A 26,820-nucleotide genomic window follows, 5' to 3' on the forward strand; every position below is an offset into this window, starting at 1 on the left:
TGTGTGTGTGTGGGTGGGTGGGTGGGTGGGTGGGTGTGTGTGTGTGTGTGTGTGTGTGTGGGTGGGTGGGTGGGTGGGTGGGTGTGTCTGGAGGAACTGAAGATAAGAAGATCAGGAGATAAGGATGAACAAAAGATGTGGAGGAGAAAAAAGTGAAAGAAAAAAAAAGAAAAAAGAGTTTTTGGGTTTGGTTATGCAACGTAGAAGAAAATATAATGAGTAAGAACACAAATTATTTTTTAAAGTTGTGATGTTATAGAGTATGTAGTGGAGAAAAAATTATGGGTACTAGAACAACTCATTTAAAAGATAAGTGTTAATAAAATTTTATTTTACAAAGATTAATTTTAAATTAGTATTGTGAAAATATTGTGACATTTTATTATATCTCTAAACTTCTTAAGTTAGTACTATTTTTTTTTAGAAAAAAAATAGTACTATTGATGTAAGTGCACAATTGCACCTGGACCCAAGAATAGTTATGGGCTCAGACCCAATGAGCCTTAAACAATAAGAATTTGTAGAGTGTGGGCTTGAAACCCAGGTTAGAAGTGTATGAGGATGAAATGACAAACTAAAGATTCCAAGTACTTAGAGACAAAAAGGAGTAATGTAAATAGACCTCCTCGGACGTAAGCCGAAAGCTGTTCTTATATTATATCTCTCTCTTTTTCCTTCTTCTTTTTAGGTTACAAAAAGTTCCGTCCTGTTTCTGTTCCCGGTCCCTCCTTAAATACTCCTCTTTTTAATACTTTATCCACGTGTTGCCCCCCAATTCCTCCCTTAGCCTAGATATTTCTTTTCTTAGTGCCTTTGAACAGTAACTAGAAGTTTCCCTTCCACTGTTTAAGTGTCACTTCCTCATTAATGCGGCCAGGGTGGTAACTGCAGGGTCTTTAATGTGGAGGTAGCAGCCTTTACCTTTGATATTCTTCCAACATCGGCGCTTCTAGGACATTCAAGGGTTCTCTCCCTTTAACCGTTGGTCTTGACCGTATCATTCCCTAATCTTTACCATGAAGTCTCAGGTTCTTTGATGTCAGTCCGAGGGGAAAACCATCCTCGGCTGGATCCTAGGATCCTCGGCGTATAGGCCGACCCATAGCACCAACAATCTCTAACCCCAGGGTCAGGTCGGCCTTCTTTAACAAGGCCCAAAAGGCCCACATTCCCACCAGGATCCTTTTGCCCCACACAATAGCCCCTCAAAACTCTAATTTTCGACATCCGAGGAGAAAAATAGGGTTTTGATCCGACGAGAACCTGCTCTCCACATTTTATAAGTGACGACACGTGTGGAAATCGTTTCGCGTCCCAGAAGATGACACTTGGCGGTTTCATTTTCGAAAACGCGCGCATTTATTACTGTAAGTTACTCTTTGCCTCCCACGCTCAACGGTGAGATGGGCATCCAACGGTTCTCCTCACTCCACGAAATTTTAGGCGGGACAGACATAATTTTCGAGGCCGCCTTTTCGCACGTCGTGACGCTTCGGGAACCTGCGACTTCATTTAAGTCATCAGGGATCAATCCCATCAAAACAACAACAATCATTCTTCACCAGCAGAAAAACGTGGAAACCCGTACCTTCAACCTTGTAAGTTCTTGCTCTCTCTAGTCTTGACCTTTTCTCCTCGGATACAGTCCTCGGCTACCAATACAATCACTCTCCCTTTTAAAGTTTAGTCTATCGTCTCTTTGTAATGGGAAGATTCAAGTGTCTAGTTGATACCGCCGCTGGGATGGAAGGCTTTAGAGCCAAATACCATATTCCCAGCGACGTAGGGTTAGAATCTTGCTGTGCAACAGCCGTGGCTGGTTCTAGGAAAGAGGGAGAGGTTATCATTCCTATGATAGCCTTCATAGAGGGTGGGATGACCCTACCAATGAAACCCGTAATGAGGGAGTATCTTCGCAACCACCGGTTGTGCCCCGACCAATGCCTTCCAAATGTTTTTAGAGTTTTAGGTAGTGTAGATGCTCTAAACGAGCAGATGAGTTTAAACCTCACATGGCACGATGTCGTGTTCCTATATGAGTCCCACAAACTCTCTAAGGTAGGCTATTATATGAAATCTCGGTCTAGCACCGTTAGGCTAATCTCCTGTCTGCCCAAATCAAACAAAGGCATGAAGGACGACTACCTGATCGTGTCTGGGAACTGGCACGACGGCCTCCACTGCCCAGTTCAGTGGGGGGATCCAGGTGCGACACCATAGGATTAATCTCCCCACAACACAACTTCTCCTAACACACACACAGAAATGCGTATTTGTATTTACTTAAATTCGTTAAATATTTGTGTGAATCTGACCAGGTTTGTTTGTTTGATGTCTTTTTTGCAGATAAGCAACACGTGCGTCCTCGTCTAAGTCACTGTAACGTTGCCGATCTAAACCGAGTACTTCGCTCCGAGGTATTCGTTAGTGCAGACCTACAACTCCGGGCTGCTCATCTCATTCTAGGATACACCCCCCTTTCCAAAGACTTTCAGGAGATAGAGGACGCCATTATTGCCGGCGACCGAAGACGGAAGAGGATAAACGTAGCTCGGCCCCATTTTTGGACGACCGTGACCTCCGGACGCTCACGACACTATTTTGTACAACCGGCCGATAGCAGCAGTCCCCCTCGCCATACACTCACAAACAACTGTCGTTCCAGAAGAGGAGGTGTCTTCTTCACACACTCTTGACGACGAGATAGACCAATTCCATCTTGAAGACACCGAGAGACCTCGCGGAAACCAGTTCGTGGTACTTTCCGACGAGGAGGAAGAAGCCACTGAGGCCTCTGGAATCGCAGGGTTTGTAGTTGCCCTTCCCGAGGACGAATCCGTAGAAGGCATGGGACGAATGGAGGGTCTTCTCACTAATAGGGCTGCCAAAGTTGCAGAGAAGAAGAAAACAGGGATGTCCCAAGTTCCCCCAGCCTTACCTCCTCCTCCTCCTTTAGCTGAGCCAAAACTACCAGCCGAGGATCCCAAGAAGAAGAGGAAGGGAGATAATGAGGGGACGATTACTAAAGACCCCAAGAAACCACGCCAACAACTCCCACCGGCCCAGCAGCAGAAGCTGGACAAAGGCAAGGGTAGAGCCCGTTCACCGAACTTGGGGAAATCGGGGATGAGGCCGTAGTGCACCGAGCACCGGCCACTTGGTCCCCCGATCTAAGGCCGGACGGCGCTCCTATCTCTGTCGGTCCGGTATAAGGGCAGTTCAACAAGGCCACGCCCACCACCCGGCCGAGGTCCTAGAACGCCCTCTTCGCCGCCCAAGGACATGGAGACCTTGGAAAAGATGGGCCAACCACAACTATTCCTCTCTCTAAAAAGAGACTTAGCACTGGTAAGTGTTTCTCCTTTTAACAATATTTATAAGTAAATTGGTTTTTGTTATTCCTAACTCCATCATGCTTTTTTACAGGCTATTCAGGAGGTCTTTGTAGCTGAAAAGTTTATTGAAGACGCTCGGAAAGTAGCCAGGGCTGAGCTCGAAATTAGGGTGGAGACCGAGAAGTCCTTGGGTACGGCCCCTTGCCGAGAACGAAAAGCCGACCTCGGAGGTAGCAGAGCCGAGGAGAGAGAAGAATGGGGTCGAGTCAAACTTGAAGACAATGAAGACCCGAGATAGAAGGACAGCGCAAGCTCCTTCATGCAAGAGATGAAGAGCTCTCCCAAGCTCAAAAGGAGTGCTCGGATACGAAGAAGCGATTGGCGCCGATGAAAGAAGAAGCCAGTTCCTTCCAACTCTCTCTTCAAGCCGCGAAGCGAGCAAGTTTTGATGAAGGGGTAGCCACTACCGAGGAGCGGTGACAGAGGAGTTCGCGGCTTTATGCCGCGAATGCGTCAAAAAGTATGGGGGGAAGCTTTAAACGTAGCAGAGTTCCCCGGTCTTCGGATTTGAGGAAGTCCGAGAACGTTTGGCTTCCCTTAGAAATACAGGAGATTGAAGAGGCTCCCGCCGCTACTCCTATCCCCGAGACAACTCTTCTGTCCTACCTCCGATGGTCCCACGGCAAATTCTGATCCTACGTAACCTTCGGTTCCAATAAATAAAAGGAATTAGGGGTGGATGCATAGAGGGACTTGAACCGGATAGTGGAACCCAACGTCCTTCCACCAAAGACAGCGGATAAAGGAAAGCAGGTTATGACTCCTTTTGAGCTGGAGTTGAGAAAGACCGAGGGCACTAGTACCTCTCAGCAAGATCCTCCTCCAACAGCTTAGGACTTAGCTTAGGGCTTCTTTTTTTCCATTTTTTTTTTTGTTTTTGAATTATATATTGTAATGTATATTCACCTTGATTAATGAAGAACAATTTCGTTTGCTTTTCACTTGGATTGTGTCTGCTTTTTCTTTATTCTTTATGTACTTATTACAAAAGTTTTCCCATTAAGTCATATCGAAGTTTCTCGCAGCATAAAAATCTAACTCCAAGGATTGCATAGTCATAACTTTCACATAATCATGCGTATATTATTAAAGATTTAATACAAGGTGACATGGTTAATTCCTTTGAATAATACCTCGATTAAAAAAGGAAAGAGGACTTCATATAACAATTAAGCCCTTATAATGCATAACACCGTTTTTAGTAGGTTGTAAGATCCGAGTTAATAAACGGTAAGGTATTAACATCCAGGCATAATCGAAGTTAAGTTTAATCAAAGTCATAGTCCGAAGATAAATCTTAAGCAATCTTTCGTTTAATTCTTCAAAATTGTAACTGTAAATGGTAAGACATCAATTTCCTCAAGGTTTGTGGTCCGAGGACTACACTTAACCAAGTTTCGTTTGATTCTCAAAAATTGTAACTTCAAATGTTAATTTTCCCAAAGTAGGAGGTCCGAAGACCCGGCATAACTAAGGTTACGTTTAACAAATGACAAGACATCAATTTCCACAAGGTTTGTGGTCCGAGGACTACACTTAACCAAGTTTCGTTTGATTCTCAAAAATTGTAACTTCAAATGTTAATTTTCCCAAAGTAGGAGGTCCGAAGACCCGGCATAACTAAGGTTCCGTTTAACAAATGACAAGACATCAATTTCCACAAGGTTTGTGGTCCGAGGACTACACTTAACCAAGTTTCTGTTTGATTCTCAAAAATTGTAACTTCAAATGTTAATTTCCCCAAAGTAGGAGGTCCGAAGACCCGGCATAACTAAGGTTCTGCTTAACAAATGACAAGACATCAATTTCCACAAGGTTTGTGGTCCGAGGACTACACTTAACCAAGTTTCTGTTTGATTCTCAAAAATTGTAACTTCAAATGTTAATTTTCCCAAAGTAGGAGGTCCGAAGACCCGGCATAACTAAGGTTCTGTTTAACAAATGACAAGACATCAATTTCCACAAGGTTTGTGGTCCGAGGACTACACTTAACCAAGTTTCGTTTGATTCTCAAAAATTGTAACTTCAAATGTTAATTTTCCCAAAGTAGGAGGTCCGAAGACCCGGCATAACTAAGGTTACGTTTAACAAATGACAAGACATCAATTTCCACCATGTTTGTGGTCCGAGGACTACACTTAACCAATGTTAGTTTAGATTCTCAAAAATTGTAACTTCAAATGTTAATTTTCCCAAAGTAGGAGGTCCGAAGACCCGGCATAACTAAGGTTCTGTTTAACAAATGACAAGACATCAATTTCCACAAGGTTTGTGGTCCGAGGACTACACTTAACCAAGTTTCTGTTTGATTCTTAATAATTGTAACTCCAAATATAAGAGCTAGCCATAACTTTAAAATATTAATTGACAAAAGCTTATTTGATTAATAATAATACCTTCTAAGGTTATTTACATTCCATGGACGTGGTACAACTCGTTCATCTAGGTCAGCTAGCCTATACGACCCTATGCCTGCTATTGAAACAATGCGATAGGGGCCTTCCCAGTTAGGTCCTAGTTTACCCCATGCTGGGTTCTTAGAAGTGCCTACAACTTTCCTTAATACAAGATCACCAGGTGCAAGTGGCCTTAGCTTCACGTGGGCATCATATCCTCGTTTTAGCTTTTGCTGATAATAAGCCAATTGGACCATAGCTGCCTCACGCCGTTCCTCAAGTAAATCAAGATCTTTCTCCAAAAGTCCCTGGTTATTCTCGGGGCTAAAAGAACTTGTCTTTAGAGTAGGAAAACCAGATTCTAGTGGTATCACCGCCTCGGCTCCATAAGTCATAGAAAATGGTGTCTCTCCAGTGGACCTGCGTGGTGTGGTCCGATATGTCCACAGAACATGAGGGAGCTCTTCTACCCATCTGCCTTTCGCATCATCCAACCTCTTCTTTAGCCCATTGACTATGACTTTGTTAACGGCCTCGGCCTGCCCATTCCCTCGAGGATAAGCTGGGGTAGAATATCTATTTATGATACCCATGTCACCACAATATTGCCTAAAGGCGTTGCTGTCAAATTGAACGCCGTTGTCTGAGACAAGAGTGTGCGGTATACCAAATCTAGTAACAATGTTTTTCCATATAAATTTCTTGGAATCAACATCTCGGATATTGGCTAATGGCTCAGCTTCAACCCATTTAGTGAAATAGTCTGTTCCCACGAGCAACCATCTTTTGTTGCCAGCAGCTCTCGGAAATGGCCCGACAATGTCCAGGCCCCATTGTGCGAAAGGCCAAGGGCTAGATAGAGGGTTAAGAACCCCTCCAGGTTGGTGGATATTAGGAGCGAACCTCTGACATTGATCACACTTTCTCGGCATAGTCCTGAGCCTCCCTCTGCATATTGGGCCACCAATAACCCTGAGTAAGGGCTCTATGAGCTAAGGACCTTCCCCCAGTGTGACTCCCACAAATTCCTTCATGCAATTCCTCCAGTAATGATTCTGTTGATTCAGGGTGTACACACAACAAATACGGTCCTGAAAAGGATCGTTTGTATAGCTTCTGGTCCTCGGACCACCAGAAACGCGGCGCCTGTCGACCTACCTTTTCTGCTTCAACTGTGTCTTCGGGAAGGATGTCATTTTTGAGAAAAGATATGATTGAATCCATCCAACTAGGACCAGGCCTTATTAGATGGACGCGAGGTGCGTTAGCGGCTATAAGAGAAGGTTCTACCAAATCCTCAACGAGAATAACCCTTGGTAGACCTTGAGCCGAGGATGTTGCCAACGTAGCCAAAGAATCTGCATGAGTATTTCCACTCCTAGAGACATGAACTAAGGCAAAGGAGTCGAATTCAGCCTGCTGACGCTTGACCTGGGCCAAATATTCCTGCATTCCGGAATCTCTAGCCTCCATGGTCCCCATGACTTGGCCGACCACTAATTGAGAGTCCGAGAACACATGGATTTCCTTGCCACCCATCTTATGTACCATTCGCATGCCTACCAAGATCGCTTCATACTCGGCCTCATTATTAGTAGCCGAGAAAGCCAATCTCAAAGATTTTTCAAAGACAATTCCTTCGGGGGACATTAGAACAAGTCCAACGCCGGACCCTTTATGATTAGCAGCCCCATCCACATAAACTTTCCAAGCCGAGGGCGATACGGCCGTGATCACACCAACCGATTTTTCACCCATGTGCGCTACCTTTGAAGTTTCTTCTAACAATGGCTCGGCAAACTCGCCACCAAATCGGCGAGGACCCGACCTTTCACCGAGGTGCGAGGCTTGTACTTAACATCAAAGGCTCCCAAAATGGTTCCCCATTTTGCCACTCGCCGAATAATCCGCACTACGCAACACAGCCTTAAGCGGCAACTGGGTCAAAACAACCACAGTATGAGATTGGAAATAATGAGGAAGTTTGCGCGTGGCGTGGACTACAGCCAGAAGTGCTTTTTCCAAGGGCAAATAGAGCACCTCGGCTTCATTCAAGGACTTACTAACATAGTAGATCGGCCTCTGCACTCCATCTTCATTCCTTATAAGGACTAGACTCACCGCATGAATAGCCACGGCAAGATAAGCGAATAAAGCCTCGTCCACCTCAGGGCGAGATAAAATGGGTGGCCGAGATAGATATTGCTTAAGCTGTTGGAAAGCCGACTCACAATCCTCGGTCCATCGAAACCCTTTCCACTTGTTCAACAACTGAAAGAAAGGACGGCACCGGTCGGCTCGACCGAGAAATAAATACGTTCAACGCAGCAATCATGCCGGTCAATTTCTGAATCTCCTTTGGGTTCCGAGGCGGCTGCAAATTTTGAATAGCCCTAACCTGAACTGGGTTCACCTCTATGCCCCTATGAGTGTTCATATATCCTAAGAACTTTCCATATCCCACTCCAAAAGAACACTTGGAGGCGTTAAGGCGCAACTTATACTTCCTCGGCATTTGGAAGGTGTCGGCCAAATCCGTGATGTGCGAAGGTACCGTCTTACTCTTTACCACCATGTCATCCACGTATACTTCTATGGTTTTCCCCGATTCTTGCCGTTCAAACATTCGGGTCATCATTCTTTGATAAGTAGCCCCAGCATTTTTTAACCCAAATGGCATGACTTTATAATGATAGTTCCCCGTTGGAGTAATGAAAGCAGTCTTTTCCTGATCCTCTAATGCCAAGGGGATTTGGTGGTAACCCTGAAAGGCGTCCAGGAAACTCATCCGAGGATGTCCGACGTAGCATCTACCAGTTGATCAATCCGTGGCATTGGGAATGAATCTTTAGGACAGGCCTTGTTCAGATCAGTAAAGTCTACACATACTCTCCACTTGCCGTTCTTCTTCTTAACGACAACAGTATGAGCCAACCATTCAGGGTAGAAAACTTCTTTGATAGCCCCCGCCCTTTTGAGTTTAAGAACCTCTTCCTTCACAGCCTCAGAATGTTCTCGGGAAGATCGCCGAGGTGGCTGCCTCCTCGGAACAATGGCCGGATTGACGTTTAGATGATGACAAATAAAGTTCGGATCCACACCTGGAGCCTCATAGGGGTCCCATGCAAAGACATCTATATTATCCTTCAGAAATTTCAACAACTCCATCTTTTCTTGGTGTGGCAATCGTATGCCAACTTGAAAGAACCTCTCTGGATCGTCGGTTATTACAAACTTCTCTAACTCCTCGCAAACAGCCTCATCTTCTGTCATCGCTCCAGGTGCCTCCGGAGCTGTTAATTGCTATGACTCCTGGATGGGCAAGGTTGATAACTCGACTTCTGACTGACGAAGTACTGCAGCGGAGATGCATTGCTCGGCCACTACCCGATCGCCGAGGATTTCCTAAACATTTTCCCCCGTGGGTAATTTAACCTTAACGTGCAAGGTAGTGTAAACGGCTCCCAGGTCGTGCGGCCCATGGCCCGGCGAGGATGGTCGTATATGGAGAGTACGCGTCAACCACAATGAAATCTACTTCAACCGTTTCTGTGCCGGATTGAACGGGTAAACGGATCTGTCCTTTTGGCACAACGGCTCTCCCTTCAAAGCTAATAAGAGGTGAGTCATAAGGAGTTAAATCTTCCAACTCCAACCTTAACCCCTTAAATAGATCAGGGTACATGATATCCGCACCGCCGCACGATCTATCATTACCCTCTTCACGTCATAATTACCTATTCTGAGGGTAACCACAAGAGCATCGTCATGGGGCTGGATAGTCCCTACTTTATCCTCCTCGGAGAAACCCAAGACAGGTAAAGTGCTCTTTAATCTCTTCGGCCTGCTACCCACATCCTCGGCCTGCGAATGGGAAACCACCATAACCCTAGTAGGACCTGAGCCTGTCCTACCAGGCGCAGCGAAGATAACATTAATCGTCCCCAATGCTGGCCGAGATGAACTATTCCGCTGGTTGTTTGAACCAACTTGGTGACTTGCCCGGTGGGGTGACACAAGTCTTGCTTTAACTTTCCCTCACCGACGAGCTGCTCTAGATGGTTCCACGGGGTTCGACCGGTTCTCGGTAGTGTGGCCCACATCCCGATGGTACCGACGAGAAAAGGTTTTGATTTCTTCTCGCAGGGTCCCCTGCCATTTTGCCGGGCGGCCTGAAGAAGGGCTCTTTACGAACTTTTTCTAATAAGCGATGCACCGGTTCTCGGAACACGGTATTTACAGCTGGGTGCCGCCGAGCCGGACTGTCCGAAGTAATCCCCCCTGGGCTTGTGGTTGTGAGATCGGTCCGACCTGAAATCCCTTCTCTCCTGCGGGATAACCTTCTCCTTTCCTTTTCCCTGTTGCTGGTCTTCCTCTACCCTTTTATATTCATCAATACGATCCATAAGACGACGTACGCCGCGGACGGGCTTTTTCGTCAAAGACTTTCTTAGGTCGTGATCGGTAGGGAGGCCTACCTTAAAGGTATTTAGCGCCACCTCATCAAAGTCGCCGTCTATTTCATTAAACATCTCCCAATATCCGTCGGAGTATGCTTTCGGTGTCTCCCCTTCCTTCATGACCATGGATAGCAATGAGTCCGGTGGCCGAGGGACTCGCTACAAGTAATGAACCGAGAAGCAAACGCCCTAGTTAGTTCCCCAAACGAGCCTACGGACCCCGACTTGAGACCGTTGAACCATCTCATAGCCACAGTCCCAAGCTGGAGGGGAAGACTTTACACATCAAAGTCTCGTTATGAGAGTGCACTGCCATCCTTTGGTTGAAGTGACTCACGTGCTCCACCGGATCAGTCCGGCCATTATAGATGGTAAACGTGGGCCGGGTGAACCTCTGGGGAGCCTCCCCTCTCAATCCTTCGTGAAAACGGAGATTTAGAGAGTTGGTGCAACGCCCTACTCATGGTATCGTTGCCTAAACCCCTAGGACGAAGCTTCTTACGTCTCGCGGATTGGCCGGTCGTTCTCCTCACCGAGAGGATGTTGCACTGGTGGGGGAATATGACCTTGAACCGTAGCCATGTCCCCCATCCTTCTGCGAGGAAGAACTAGATGAGGACGGGGAAACCTTACGTTTAGCACGGCGTAAGTTCCTCTACAAACGATTGATTTCCTTCGCATGGATTTAGAGCCCTCATCGTGGGTAGTGCTACCCCTCCATGAGTATTGCTAGCCCCTGGATATTCTGTATGGACGCTTCCCTCACGATCCCTACGTTGTTCAAGACGTTCGAAATGATCTTCAGGTTGTGACCCTTGTGACTCTGCATGATGAGAGCCTAAGCCTGCCATAATATCCCTACTACTTCTAGACTAGATTCCCACAGACGGCGCCAATTGTAAGTGCACAATTGCACCTGGACCCAAGAATAGTTATGGGCTCAGACCCAATGAGCCTTAAACAATAAGAATTTGTAGAGTGTGGGCTTGAAACCCAGGTTAGAAGTGTATGAGGATGAAATGACAAACTAAAGATTCCAAGTACTTAGAGACAAAAAGGAGTAATGTAAATAGACCTCCTCGGACGTAAGCCGAAAGCTGTTCTTATATTATATCTCTCTCTTTTTCCTTCTTCTTTTTAGGTTACAAAAAGTTCCGTCCTGTTTCTGTTCCCGGTCCCTCCTTAAATACTCCTCTTTTTAATACTTTATCCACGTGTTGCCCCCCAATTCCTCCCTTAGCCTAGATATTTCTTTTCTTAGTGCCTTTGAACAGTAACTAGAAGTTTCCCTTCCACTGTTTAAGTGTCACTTCCTCATTAATGCGGCCAGGGTGGTAGGTGCAGGGTCTTTAATGTGGAGGTAGCAGCCTTTACCTTTGATATTCTTCCAACATCGGCGCTTCTAGGACATTCAAGGGTTCTCTCCCTTTAACCGTTGGTCTTGACCGTATCATTCCCTAATCTTTACCATGAAGTCTCAGGTTCTTTGATGTCAGTCCGAGGGGAAAACCATCCTCGGCTGGATCCTAGGATCCTCGGCGTATAGGCCGACCCATAGCACCAACAATCTCTAACCCCAGGGTCAGGTCGGCCTTCTTTAACAAGGCCCAAAAGGCCCACATTCCCACCAGGATCCTTTTGCCCCACACAATTGACATAATATTTTTATAACAATTTCATAATAAAGTTTACATAGTAAGTTGTTATTGGTTCTCATCTAGACCTACTAGTGACATTTTTTTTTCCTACTATTAACAACTTGTTATATAAACTTTATTGTGAAATTTTTGTGAAAATATTGTGTCCATAACTTGCATTAAAAGAGATAATTAAAACAAAAAATTCTTTTTATATAGACATTGTCTTTTTTAGTAATTTACCCTTCAAACTGCCACTTTTATAAGTGCTAGCCAAACACTCAGCTTTTTCAAAAAACACTTTTTAACAGTTTTTACCAAACACTCAGTTTTTTGAAAAATCACTTTTTCATTATACACTTTTTAAAAACTAAAATTTTTCATTAGCCACTTTTTCAAAAAGCCCAACAAAACTCACCCTTAATAAGAAAGTGATAAAAGTGCCGTGGTTTCAAATATCCAATAGAAAAACGCCACGTTATAATCCCAGCGATCTCATTATAAAATTTTAGAGTCCCTCTCTCTGAATTCTGAACTGAACCCTATAAATACCTTAGATAACGGCTCTTTTTCTCTCTCAAAAAGCTTCTGAACTTGAGGCCAAAGAAAGCTCACTCTCTCTCTCTCAAACACAAACACGCCCCCATTGATTCTGAAAACACACACAAGGAGAAAGCTTCTTTCTGAAACTCAAACGACTCGTTTTGGTCAGAAACAAACATTGCAATTTACAACACACTAGAGTTTTTCTTGTCTTCTTCCACTGACTCAGACTGAGAGGTACCTTCATTTTTAAAGCAATTTCTAGACTATACTTTTCTTTATTGTTTGATTTTTTTTTTTCTGGGTTTTGTTGCAAAAGGGTTTGTGATTTTTTTTTTTTTCTGTTTTGATTCTTTAAAAAAATTCAATATTGTTACTTGAATATTAGGGTTTCATATTGGGTTTTTTGTTGATTGTGGGGGAAATATTCCGTTTGGGTTTTTCTTGATTATATTTTTTAGGGTTTGAATTTTCTGGGGTTTGTTGTAAAAGGGTTTGTGTTATATCAGATTAGGAAATTCGATTTCCTTTTCCGTTTGGGGTTTTGATTGTTGTGGGGTTTATTGCAAGAGGGTTTGTGATTTGGGAAATTCCACGTTGTTACTTCAATCTTGGTGTTTCTGGAATTTTTGTTGAGCGGGTGCATTATTGGAATTGTCTGGAAAGGTTTCACATGGTCATGGACAATCCTGACCAGAAGAAGAGGAAGAGGAAGAGGAAGAATAGAGGAGACTCTGTGGCTGAGACTCTGCCTAAGTGGAAAGAATACAAGGCTGCCCAGTTTGAGTCTTGTGGGGCTCCTAAAGTTCAGGCCAAAGGGTCAAAGAAAGGGTGTTGTATGAAAGGAAAAGGAGGACCTGTGTCATTACAGAGGGTTAGAAAGAGGACATGGGGTAAATGGGCGGCAGAGATTCGTGAGCCAAATGATGGAAAAAGACTCTGGCTTGGGAAGTTTGAGACTGCAGTTGATGCTGCATCTGCATATGATGAAGCTGCTTCAACAATGTATGGTTCCTCTGCTCGACTTAACTTTCCAGATATCACAAGTCGCACATCCCCAATGGAATCTGTGAAGGATTGCTGCTGGACTCCCTCTGAATCGGTCCCTTATTCAATGGGAAGTCCTGTGGGATCTGAATCCACAACTGCGGCAAACCCTTCTGAGTTTTGTGCTGATGAGGATGCTCTGTATTATCCTGTCACTGAAGCTGACATGCCAAGTTTGGTGGGGATAGAGGCTGAGGATGAGTCTACTGGTGTGTATGAGTTTTGTGCTGATGAGGGTACTCTGTATTATCCTGTCACTGAAGCTAAGAGTGACTCTACTTGTATGGCAAAATATTTTGGGGAAAATGGACAGGAGAACGTGCTGGACAGTTCAGAAAATGAAAATTTTATGTATGAAATTATGGCTCTATTAAATGATCCTGTTGGCAACACAGATTCAGTGCTTGGTTTTGGTTATGATGCTGATCAACTTGGATTGGGGAAATTTTAGCAGGTTCTTTAACAGTATGCCACTTATACCACTTATTGGAGTGAGCTTTTAAGGTTTAGATTTTGTGTAAATGTCTAGTTTTGGTCGGTATTAGTACACTTGTCAAAAAATTTTGGTAGGGTATGTTTATTCGCTTACTGATTCTGTGTTAAGGTTTATACTTCATGTAAATGTCTAGTTTTGATCAGTATTACTATTAGTACTATTAGTTATCACTTATCAAAAAGTTTTGGTAGGATATTTGTATTTGCATGATGGATTCTGTTTTGAGGTTTAGCCTTCATGTAAATGTCTAGTTTTGGTCGGTAATATAATTACTTATCAACAAATTTTGGTTGCATCTTTTTATTTATTTATATAAATTATGCTTTTAATTTAAAATCTTCTCATTATTTTGATCTTCCACCTTTTTCTCTGTCTTTTTCCTTCTCAATTGATAGTTTGCTATATGTTTCTATAATTGCCCGTCAATGTGTTTCTATAATTTCTATATGATAGAGGTAGTGTCTTATGCTGAATTTTAACTCCTATGGTTGGTGATGCTGTCAATATCTGTTATTATTCAAGTTTGGACTATTCTTTAAATAATCACCTGTGGCACAGCTTGTTACTAGTGGCTCTGCTTCTATGTGTCTCTGAATTTCTTTCATTTTACAATGGACCATGTAGTTGGAAGTTAGAACTTAATATTTTTGAAATACGACTGATTTCATTCTATATACTGTTTATTTGAGGTAAGATATTGTATTGCAGAACCCTATTGGTTTAACCTATTAATTTAAAATGACAATGCCCATAAAGACTGCAATGTCAATATCATTTCTAATGCTATCGTAATAGTATTTGGTAGCATAAGTTTAGAAGGATTTTAAAATTTCAATGTGTATTAGGTTAGAAAAATTTAACTCCGCCTATGTTGGTGCTTAGTACCATATGTTTTGTTCACAGCCGGTCCCAAGCCCGGAAAAAGGAAGAGGGTTGCGGTAGGTAGCCGCATAACATTTAGCCACTCTATTATGAATGGATCCATGATTGTCGACTCAAAAGAATTTGGGACTAAGACTTGGTTGTTGTTGTATTAGGTTAGTTGAAATTTATTATTTGAGTGCTCAAAATTTGCATTTTTTCAAGGAAGCTAACAAGTGTGCAACTAACTTGATATGGTAACAGCAACGACCAAGCAATAGTCCAAAATTATTTTTGATAATTCGATAGTTGGGAGTGGGGGTATTTGAGTCCTGAGTGTTTTCATTGGAAGCACCAGGAAGTGCCAACTAGTTGAGTTATTAGGCTCTTGGCTTAGTCCAAAATTATTTGAGTGCTCAAAAGTTGGCATATTTTTTCCAACATATTCAAAAAAAAATTGATTTCGGAGTTTTGTTGTATTAGGCTATTTTGTTAGCTTTTTTTTTATTAGATTCATATACACACTTGCACCCTTGTGAGTGCAAGTTGTGGTAATCTAGGCATGGAAGTTTCCCTTAATCTTTGCAACTACAGTGCCTCTCCATCCTTGGCGGTTTGTAGCTCGGTGAGTACTATTAATTAATTCCATGTAGTGCTGGCTTAAGATTGGGTTCAGACTTAGGACCGCTTGTTCTAATAGTCCAAAAAGCTTAAGTTATTAGAAGATAGTAAACTTAATCATTTAACCAATATTCTAATGGTGTTTATTCTGTTCAGCTACTGCATGTCTTGCCAAGAGAATTTTGTGGAAAAGCTACATTTGAATTGGCAGTACCAATGATGAAATGGCGCTACCCCTTTGGCTAGTTGACATCTGACAAACTCCTCTTGTTTCTAACATGGTTAGTGCTTGGAAACATTGGTTGAACAGGCCGGCTGGTGCGGACACGAGATATAGGCCCCCAATTATACACACATATGGGAGGAAGAACAAAAAGAAGACGGCCCAACCTGTGGCCTTATGGATGGAGCCTATTAGTTATTGGGCTTGAGATTAAGCAAGCCCGAACATTTAATAATTAGGGTTTTATGTTGTTAGGGTTTTATGTTGTAGCTATTTAAACACTTTTTTGATGATAACACAGCTTTTGAGAAATATAAAAAACGTTTGCTTTCTTCTTACACTGGTGCCGACTCCAGTCCCTTAGGTGCTGACTCCTAGGGTTTGTCCTATAATTTTTTCTGCCCTATTATTATATTGTGGTTGTCCTACGTCAGTTTTGGTATCAGAGCAGACTTCCGATCCACTCAACACCACCGTAGCCAACCACATCAAAGCAAAGCCATAAAAAACAAAAGAGAATGACAGTACCTTTCAAGTTTTTGCCCCATGAGATTCTAAACAAGCCCAAGCCAGTCCCTGCCATCCGTGTATTCCCCCAAGCCCCACATGAGTTTCTCACCCCCAAACCAATAGAGAAGCCAGCGGCGCCTCCCAAGCCGATGACCACCATCCGTGCCCGCCTCTAATCTCAGAACCCACAGCCCACAAAAAAAAAAAAGAAAAAAAAGAAAAGAGAGGAACCCACGAAAGACCCAGCCACCAGCACCCAAAAAAAAAAAAAAAAAAAAAAAAAGGAAGGAAGGAGAAGCAGAGACTCACGGACCCAGCACTACATCCATCACCGCGAAGCCCAACCACCATCGGCCGCCGCGAAGCCCAACCGTCACCAGCCACCAGCCGCCAGCCACCGCGAAATCCAGCCCTTCACCAACCGCCGCGAAGCCCAACGTCACCGCTGCTGAGGACTGCGACCACCGCCGATGCCCAGGCCGAGACGAACAGCCTCCAGCTCCGGCGACTCCAGCCGCCGCCGCCTCCGTCGATGGCTCCAGCCGATGACTCCACTGTCGTTTTTTTTTTCTTCCTCTTTTAGTTTCTTTTGTTTCTAGTAGCTTCCTTAGAACGTCAGCGTTATGTTTGGGAGTTGGGTTAGCAGTGACTTGATTTAAGCTACAGCTGTTTTATTGTATTTCAAAAAAAAAAAAAACTATTGCTGTGACAGCCCATTGGGCTGTAATTGTTCTCACAGGTTCCTCAGTCCAAGTCAATTCATTACTTGAAGAGCAGACCGTGGCTACCTAATGCATTACGTGGAGCCACTGACTAGGGTACAATTCTGACTCTATTTTTTTGGTGGATTCAATTTTATCTCATTAAAAAATATTATCTTTATGTTTTTTATGTGCATATCCCACCATACTCCATTATCCTATCCAATTTGTGCTCAGGTTAATCGTTTTACTGTTTGTGTCCTCTTTTAGTACCCACTCTAAAATTCCAAAAAAAAAAAAAAAAAAACCAATTTCTTTGATAAATCTTATTCTTTTTGTGGAGCTTCTTGGAATTTGATGTTTATTTGGGCTATCTCGTAATACTGTGAACACTGTCACTATTTGTCTGCATTTTCTTCCTTTGATTCATCGATCTAGTCTCTACATGCACTTTGCTTGACCTTTACATTTATATTGAGAATTGATTACTTGAAATTTTGGGAATCTCAACTGCATTCATAAATATTGCGTTGCATGCATCTACGTAGTGGTCGTGTCATGTCAAACCCTGAACATCAATCCATGTCCGAATCTAGGCCCTCTTTAGAACAAACCATAGGAGACCTAGCTAAGAGTGTCCGTGATTTGCTGGATAGGGTAGAGCGAATTGAAACATCTCAAAGAGAGACCACTAACCATGAAGGAGATAACATGCATGGGCAAAATAATAATGGTCACTTTAATAGGGCTCCACACTTTGAACATGATCACTATAATCACTATGGTCCTAGGGATTATGATGATAGGATGTCTAAGGAAAGGATAGAAGCACCCACCTTTGATGGCTGCCTAGATCCATGGGTTTTCACTGATTGGTTACGTCAAATGGAGAAATTCTTTGACTATTACCATTGGGCTGAGAATAGGAAAGTGAGGTATGCTAGAATGAAGTTAATTGGGAGAGCTGATCTTTTCTGGGAGGACCTTGAGGAAACCCTTAGGCGACGACGTGAGCCCCCCATTATTGATTGGATGGAGATGAAGGACGCCCTCTCGAGGAATTATCTTCCTCCAACTTATAGGAGCTCCCTCCTTGAGGAATGGGATCGCCTAAGACAAGGCACTGCTCCTGTGACCGAATACATAGAGAAATTCAAGGAATTCCAGAGGCGAATTCGAATAGTTGAGGAAGAAGTTGTCACACTCAATAGGTTCAAGAAAGGTTTAAATGCTAACCTACTAGGCGAGATTATCACCCGAGGAGTCACCACCTTAAGAGAAGCCTATGACCTTGCTAGGAATTGTGAGTTAGCATCCAAATCTATCTTTTGGCGACGTTCTGAGCTTCGAAGCATTCCTTCCAACCCTCACCCTTTTGGTAGCAAACCTAAACTTGCCTTACCCCCTAAGGTCAACCCCAATAGCACCCCGATACAAAAAGAGGACAAGGGAAAAGGTGTGATCAATGAGCCCTCAAGATTAGGTTCTCGCCTCCAATGCTTCAGATGCAATGGGATTGGGCATGTTGCAGCTAGATGTCCCTCTAGAACCCTTGTCATTCAAGAGGATGATGAAAAGGTAGAAGATGTTGAAGAGCTAGTGTATGACCCAAATGCTGAAGAAGGCCAAGATGTTGAGGCCGAATGGGAAGATGATCCCAGTTACCTCACGTGCATTAGAGCCATCTCTCCTCAGGTTGATGATTCCAAGGCTGTTTTTGGTGTCCCTAGAGTGAATGTGGTGAGGTGTGCTTTGACAGAACAAAGGGAAACTGATGATTGGCGAAGAAGTGCCATCTTCCAGACTTACACTAAGTGTGGAGATAAAACGTGTAAGGTTATTATAGATAGTGGGAGTTGCATTAATGCGGTGTCCTCTAACGTTGTTTCCCGCCTAGGCTTGAAATTGATCCCACACCCTAACCCATATAAAGTTTCTTGGGTGGATACTTCCTCCATAGCCATAAAAGAAAGATGTGTTGTCCCACTTCAATTCCTCACCTACAAGGCGGAAATATGGTGTGACGTAATTCCCATGGATGTAGGGCACATTATCTTAGGTAGACCTTGGCTTTATGATCTGGATGTCACCCTTCATGGGCGATCCAATTCTTGCTCATTTATGTTTGGAGGCAAGAAGATTGTGCTTAATCCTTTGAAACCCAAGCCAATCGACATGAGCAAGAAGCCAGAAGTACCGAAGGCGAAAGGTACGAACATCATAAGCCCAAAGGCATTTGAGAGGGTAGCAGTTCAGGAATCCATTGTGTTTGTCTTGGTTGCTAGGGAACTTCATGGAGAGACTTGTGAGGAGCAACCTGGAGAAGTAAGGTCCGTGCTCCAAGAATTTAAGGATATATTCCCTGAGGAACTCCCCGATCAATTACCGCCCATGCGTGATATCCAACACGCCATAGATTTTGTGCCCGGAGCGACCCTGCCTAACTTGCCCCATTATAGGATGAGCCCTGCAGAACATGCCGAGTTGCAAAGGCAAGTAGAAGAACTACTTAGGAAGGGTTTTGTTCGTGAGAGCATGAGCCCTTGTGCAGTCCCTGCACTCTTAACTCCAAAGAAAGATGGGACTTGGAGGATGTGTGTTGATAGTCGTGCCATCAACAAGATCACTGTGAAGTATCGTTTTCCTATCCCTCGGTTGGATGACATGTTGGATATGATGGCTGGAGCAACGATCTTCTCCAAGATAGACTTGAAAAGTGGCTATCATCAAATTAGGGTTCGTCCTGGTGATGAGTGGAAAACTGCCTTCAAGACAAAAGATGGTTTATATGAGTGGATGGTTATGCCTTTTGGATTGTCCAATGCTCCTAGTACCTTTATGAGAGTGATGACTCAAGTGCTCAAGCCTTTTATGGGAAAATTCCTGGTTGTGTACTTTGATGATATCCTCATTTATAGTAAGTCTAGGGAGCAACACTTAGACCACCTAACTCAAGTTTGCACAACCCTTAGGAAGGAGAGTTTATATGGTAACCTCAAGAAGTGCTCTTTCTTTACAGATAAAGTTGTCTTCCTAGGTTTCATAGTGTCATCTGAAGGAGTTTCTGCCGACCCCCAAAAAGTTCAAGCAATTATGGATTGGCCCGAGCCCAAAACTATACATGAGGTTCGAAGCTTTCATGGGCTTGCTTCCTTTTATCGCCGATTCATCAAAGGATTTAGTACCATTATGTCTCCCATCACTGACTGCTTGAAACATGGGGAGTTTACTTGGACAAAGGCTGCTACTAAGGCCTTCAAGGAGGTGAAACAGAAGATGACTGAGGCACCTGTCATGCGTCTCCTTGATTTCACCAAACCTTTTGAAGTGGAATGTGATGCCTCAGGTATTGGCATAGGGGGAGTCCTTAGTCAAGAGCGTCACCCAATTGCCTATTTCAGTGAAAAGTTGAATGATGCTAAGCAGAAGTACTCCATGTATGACAAAGAATTTTATGCCATTGTACGAGCTCTTTGGCATTGGCGTCATTACTTGTTGTCTCGAGAGTTTATTATCTACTCTGATCATGAAGCTTTGCGTTATCTCAATTCCCAAAAGAAGCTAAATTTTAGGCACGGTAGTTGGGTTGAATTTCTGCAACGCTACTACTTTGTGGTGAAACATAGAGCGGGAGTTGAGAATAAGGCTGCTGATGCACTGAGTCGAAGAGTATCTTTGCTATCAGTCATGAGTGTTAAGGTCACTAGGTTTGAACGACTTAAGGATGACTATCAATCATGCCAAGATTTTGGGGAGCTCTACACTAGCCTAAGTAATGCTTCACATCCCGTCTTGAATGATTATACCCTTCAAGATGGTTACTTGTTCAAAGCCAACAAGTTGTGTGTCCCTCGGTCGTCAGTGAGAGATTTTCTAGTTTGGGAGATACATGCAGGAGGCCTTGCAGGTCATTTTGGCCGAGATAAGACAATTGAGGAAGTGGAACGTCAATTCTATTAGCCTGGTCTTAAGAGGGGCGTTGCTAAGATAGTTGGTCAGTGTCGTACATGTCAACTAGCCAAACATCGCAAGCAAAACACTGGTCTGTACACGCCTTTACCTGTGCCAGATCGCCCGTGGCAGGACGTGAGTATGGACTTTGTGCTAGGTTTGCCCCGCACCTTTAGGAAGCATGATTCTATCCTAGTAGTTGTTGATCGCTTCTCTAAGATGGCTCATTTCCTACCATGTTCTAAGACTTCTGACGCTTCTAAAATTGCAAAGCTTTACTTTGATGAGATTGTCAAGCTTTATGGTTTCCCCAAAACCATAGTGTCAGATAGGGATGTTCGATTCATGAGTTATTTTTGGAAGACCTTGTGGCATTTAGTAGGCACCAAATTGAAATTTTCCACGGCATTTCATCCTCAAACTGATGGTCAAACTGAGGTGGTTAATCGTAGCCTAGGGAACCTCCTTCGGTGTCTAGTGGGTGAAGCCAATCGGAATTGGGATTCAATTCTTCCTATAGCCTAACTTGCATATAATAGCTCTGTCAATAGGTCTATAGGCGTTAGTCCTTTTGAGGTTGTGCATGGATATACACCTAGGAAGCCATTAGATCTTTTGCCCATGTCCCCACATGTTAGGATTTCTGAATCTGCTGAGGCATTCGCACGACATGTTCATGATTTGCATACTGAGATTCACAAAAAAATTCAGGTAAGTAATTCTCAATATAAAATTCATGCTGATACTCATCGGCGTCATGCAAAGTTTCAGGTAGGAGATTATGTCATGATTCGGATCCGACCTGAACGGTTTCCCTTTGGGACCGTTAAGAAATTGCAGGCTCGTAGTGCCGGCCCGTTCAAGGTATTGAAACGAATGGGCCCAAATGCATATGTCATTGACCTCCCTCATGATTATGGTATTAGCTCCTCCTTTAATATTGAGGATCTAGTTGCTTATAAAAGCCCTACAGCTATTCCTGATACTCCTTTTGATGAGCCTTTACTTAATCCTATTGATGCCCCTATGCCTACCCCTTTACCCTTAAATTTGCCCTATGCACATAAAGAATCTATTGATGCTATTTTAGATGAGCAAATTGTTTCTACCAGGGATGGAGGAGTTCACCGTTTCCTAGTTCGGTGGCGCGGGCGACCAGATTCCGATTGCACATGGATTACTAGAGATGAGCTACAGCGACTGGATCCTGACTTACTGGAGTACTATCAGAGCTCTTCAGCTTTACACTCGACGGGGTCGAGTTCCTCTCACCCGGGGGGAGTTGGTGCGGACACGAGATATAGGCCCCCAATTATACACACATATGGGAGGAAGAACAAAAAGAAGACGGCCCAACCTGTGGCCTTATGGATGGAGCCTATTAGTTATTGGGCTTGAGATTAAGCAAGCCCGAACATATAATAATTAGGGTTTTGTGTTGTTAGGGTTTTATGTTGTAGCTATTTAAACACTTTTTTGATGATTGTAACACAGCTTTTGAGAAATATAAAAAACGTTTGCTTTCTTCTTACACTGGTGCCGACTCCAGTCCCTTAGGTGCTGACTCCTAGGGTTTGTCCTATAATTTTTTCTGCCCTATTATTATATTGTGGTTGTCCTACGTCACCGGCAGTTGGGCCAATGCAGCTCAAGAACACAAAGGGGAAGACTCCTGCGTTGGAAATTTGTGCATTGGGCAAAATCAAATCTGGCGCTATTAAGGTGGTTCCTGGAAGCAAGAAGTTCTTAAGTGAACAAGTTGAGCTTGTAAATGGCCGAAAGCTTGATATTGATTCAGTTGGGGGAAAATGGCTACTTGCTACTGTATACCGCCACAATGTCACTTCTTGGCTTCAGAAGGTGTTCTAATTCCTCTGTCTATCTTATTTTTTGGGTGTATGAAGGGCAGTTTTGATGGTTGGTTTTTTAACAAAAGAATAAGGAAGTTGTTAAGTTGATTTACATGCTAAAAAATGTCAGACTCTGAGCTTATGGTTAGGCATTTATGCCAGTTTTGAATTTGTCCTTTTAACTCACAAAAATTTAAATTCTTTTAGAGTCTCAAAATGTTTAGAAGCTTCCTTCTATGATTGTTTTGTAATTGATATTTTTGTCTGCACAAACAAGCTAATGTTGTATTGGTTTATATACAGGAAGGTGAATTCTTCTCCAAGAATAGTTTTCCAAAGGCACCGTTCCCAAATGGGTCTATTAAACGATCCTGTTGGCAACACAGATTCAGTGCTGGGCTTTGGTTATGATGCCGATCAACTTGGATTGGGGAAATTTTTGCAGGTTCTTTAACAGTATGCCACTTATACCACTTATTGGAGTGAGCTTTTAAGGTTTAGACTTCGTGTAAATGTCTAGTTTTGGTCAGTATTAGTACACTTGTCAAAAAGTAGGGCATGTTTATTCGCTTACTGATTCTGTGTTAAGGTTTATACTTCATGTAAATGTCTAGTTTTGGTCAGTATTACTATTAGTACTATTAGATATCACTTATCAAAAAGTTTTGGTAGGATATTTGTATTTGCATGATGGATTCTGTTTTGAGGTTTAGCCTTCATGTAAATGTCTAGTTTTGGTCGGTAATAGAATTACTTATCAACAAATTTTGGTTGCATCTTTTTTTTTTTTTATTAATTATGCTTTATCATATAATTTTTTAAGGGATAATTACACTTTGCCCACCTGTGGTTTGCCTCTATTTCGATTTGCCTATCCGTGGTTTAATTTTTGACACTTTACCCACTTGTGATTATCACCGTTAGTCTCCTGTAACCCACCTTTCTCCTTGCCGTTACTCTAACACAGAAAATATAAAAAACCAAAGCCCAAACAGATCAAAACACACTCACTCCCATCCAACCCAACTTGCTCACCAAATGAAGATCTCAGGAACCCATAAAGGAATGGATCTGGTTGTTTCAAATTTTGATTCCATTGATAAAAACATTTTATGTTGTACACTTGTTCTTTATCAAAAAGATTAGGAATTTTCAACAAGTACAGAATTAACCTTTTAAAAAAAATGTAAGCAAGCATTACTGCATTGCTCAGACTCATTCAAATCGATACCCAAAACGATCCAAACTTTCTTTTAATATATAAACAGCCACACCAATCAACAATAACCACAAACTACAAACTACTAATAAGAAAGGTAAACACTGAACTGCAAGATGGTATCCACGCCGTCCGTGGTGTGCTGATCCTCCTAATGAAGCGACCCCAACGTGGCGTACCCTTTTGCAATCTCATACTTCCCGATCCCACCAACCACCGCTATCTGAGACTCATGCAACGCCGTCCAATGCACCCCAAAGAAACTAATCGTATCCTCCACCACCGTCTGGTCTTGGTGTTGTTGAGATTTATTTTAGATTTGGGAGTTTTGATTGGATTTTGATATGATTTGGTTTGGTAAATGTTGATTGTGGTCGATTCCATTGTTGGGTTGGCTAAGTTGCGATCAGATGGTGGTGGGTATGGGTGAGATCTTTTCTGGGTTTTGGTTTGAGGTGGAAGAGAGTGAAGAGTGGGTTTGAAAATTGTGTTGGTTTTATTTGGGTTTTTTGATTGCAATGGACTCCAAAACAAGATTAGGTTTTTACTTTTTATTTATTTTTACAGCAAGACTGGGGTTTGTTAATTTTTCTGGGAATTTTTGAATTTTTTTGGGTTTTTAGTTTTTGAACTTTTCTGGGTTTCTAATTTTTGTTGGTAGGAGCTTTTTTGGGTTTTTTTTTTTTTTTTTTTCATATTTTCGCTAGAGCAATTGTATATGAATAGTTCATTGCTCTGTAAAAATTGGATCTAAATTTGGATTTATATTAAGTTGTTATTTTTCTTTTCTCATACGGCTTTATCATGCTTTCAAATTTATAATTTGTTGTTTGCTTGTGGTTGAGATGATAGGTTCAAATACAAGTTGAAGTTCTAAGAAATTGCATAATTTTTTTTACCAATAGCACATTTTGATCTTGTTTTCTCTTGAATTTTTATGTTTTGGAAGGAGAGAGACATAAAAATAGTGCAAAAATACATATTTACCCTTCTTTTTAACAGAGGTGGTTTACGGGAGACTAACGGTGGTAATCACAGGTGGGCAAAGTGTAATTATCCCATTGTTTAATTTAAAATCTTCTCATTATTTTGATCTTCCACCTTTTTCTCTATCTTTTTTCTTCTCAATTGATAATTTGCTATATGTTTCTATAATTGCCCGTTAATGTGTTTCTATAATTTCTATATGATAGAGGTAGTGTCTTATGCTGAATTTTAACTCCTATGGTTGGTGATGCTGTCAATATCTGTTATTTTTCTGTTATTATCCAAGTTTCAACTATTCTTTAAATAATCACCTATGGCACAGCTTGTTACTAGTGGCTCTGCTTCTATGTGTCTCTGAATTTCTTTCATTTTACAATGGACCATGTAGTTGGAAGTTAGAACTTAACATTTTCAATGTTGAAGTCAAATCCTTCTCCAAAAAAAAAAAAAAATGAAGTCAAATGACAAAAACTCCTTTTTTTCACTTTTATGTTTTGTATATTGTCTTGTATCTCTATTCTAGTTTCAAATCAAGAAAGCCTTGATAGCACATAGCAGAATAGTTAACATTATTTGTACTTTTCCTAGTACATTTTCAGATCAAATACGAGAATTTCCTTTACTTCAATTTTAATAAGAGATTTTAATTGGGCTAAACTAGAACCAACAAGTTTCAGAGTTGAAATAGTAACAAAGAAGACAGAGAGGTGTGCAATTACTTTGCCCTAGGATTAAATGGATCCCAAACTGTAAGATTATTGTTCTTACTGCCTAGCTAGGGGCATAAACCCAGATTATTGAAACTATGTATAATTACAGGCTTTTCAACTCACTGGCCTATATATTTTCTTCATTACCATAACCTCATATCAGCAACTCAGTTTTCCTCAAAACCTGACTGCATATGAGTACAGCTGCAATTTGTGGCCTGTCTAAATGGAGACATTTCAATGAGAATACTGTAATATAACACATGGGGTGGTCACCATTCCCCCTTGCAATAATCCCATCACAAGGGCCCATTGTTACTAACCATTTTAGTCTGCACATCAGAATATGTTTTTCACAGATTGTATAAACTAATTCAGTTGGGTGGACCTCTATGGACTATCCTTAAGAGTGTTTAATATTTGAACATATTATTCAGAATTTATTCCTAATTTGATTAGATCTATCAATTCTTCTTCATCACCACCCTTCACCTTTTTGTGGAAGAGAGAGAGAGATAGGGAGTTTTTTGACATTCTATTTTAATATATAACAAGTATTTAGTAATTTATGCAAATCATGAATTTTTTAAAGATAAATGTAGATCTTGATTGTATTCATTCTATACTACTATCTAAAAGACTTCTTCTATTTAGGATTGACTTTTTAATGGTTCAAAAATATCCTTACACCCTAACAAAATTTAAAGACAAACCGATAAAAGTACATTTTTAACTCCCATTAAAACATTATCAATAAAAAATGTGGCTTATTTATAAAGAAAAAATAACTATTTTTATGTCTTATTTATATAAAAAATAACTATTTGTAATAAAGAAATATAAATAAGCCATAAAAAATAACTATTTGTAATTTTAGGAAAATTGTGGCTTATTTATAAATAAAAAACTATTTTTATGGCTTATTTATATAAAAAAAAACTATTTGTAATAAAGAAATAACTATTTTGATGGCTAAAATAACTATTTTGATGAGTTTGCTGAATTCTATTTTAATTTTTGTGTTTTTAAGTTTTTGTTTTTGTTTTCTAATGTGGACTTTCAACTATTCAAATGCTTATGTGGACTTTTTAAATGTTAATTAAAAAATTTTAATATTATTTTATGAGAAATTATATGTCCACAATATTTTCACAACATTTATACAACAAATTCTAAGTGACAAGTTGTTACTGGTTGTTATTATTGGGGCAAA

General features: G+C 41.7%; 2 protein-coding genes across 2 annotated transcripts; both read left to right on the plus strand.

Annotated features, from left to right (window-relative positions):
- Nucleotides 1-12,468: 12,468 nt before the first annotated feature.
- On the plus strand, nt 12,469-14,194 carry LOC142623727 (dehydration-responsive element-binding protein 2A-like). The gene is made up of 2 exons (XM_075797177.1): nt 12,469-12,668; nt 13,098-14,194. Exon 2 carries the CDS (start codon nt 13,105-13,107, stop codon nt 13,927-13,929), a length of 825 nt encoding a protein of 274 aa, XP_075653292.1. The 5' UTR covers nt 12,469-12,668; nt 13,098-13,104; the 3' UTR covers nt 13,930-14,194.
- A 3,230-nt stretch (nt 14,195-17,424) lies between these two features.
- LOC142625247 (uncharacterized) lies at nt 17,425-20,850 on the plus strand. Its single transcript, XM_075798935.1, has 2 exons — nt 17,425-19,636; nt 19,910-20,850. Exons 1-2 carry the CDS (start codon nt 17,425-17,427, stop codon nt 20,848-20,850), a joined length of 3,153 nt encoding a protein of 1,050 aa, XP_075655050.1.
- Nucleotides 20,851-26,820: the final 5,970 nt, after the last annotated feature.

This window comes from Castanea sativa, chromosome 2 (genome assembly GCF_040712315.1).
Source record: "Castanea sativa cultivar Marrone di Chiusa Pesio chromosome 2, ASM4071231v1".
In the NCBI taxonomy this organism is placed as follows: domain Eukaryota; kingdom Viridiplantae; phylum Streptophyta; class Magnoliopsida; order Fagales; family Fagaceae; genus Castanea; species Castanea sativa.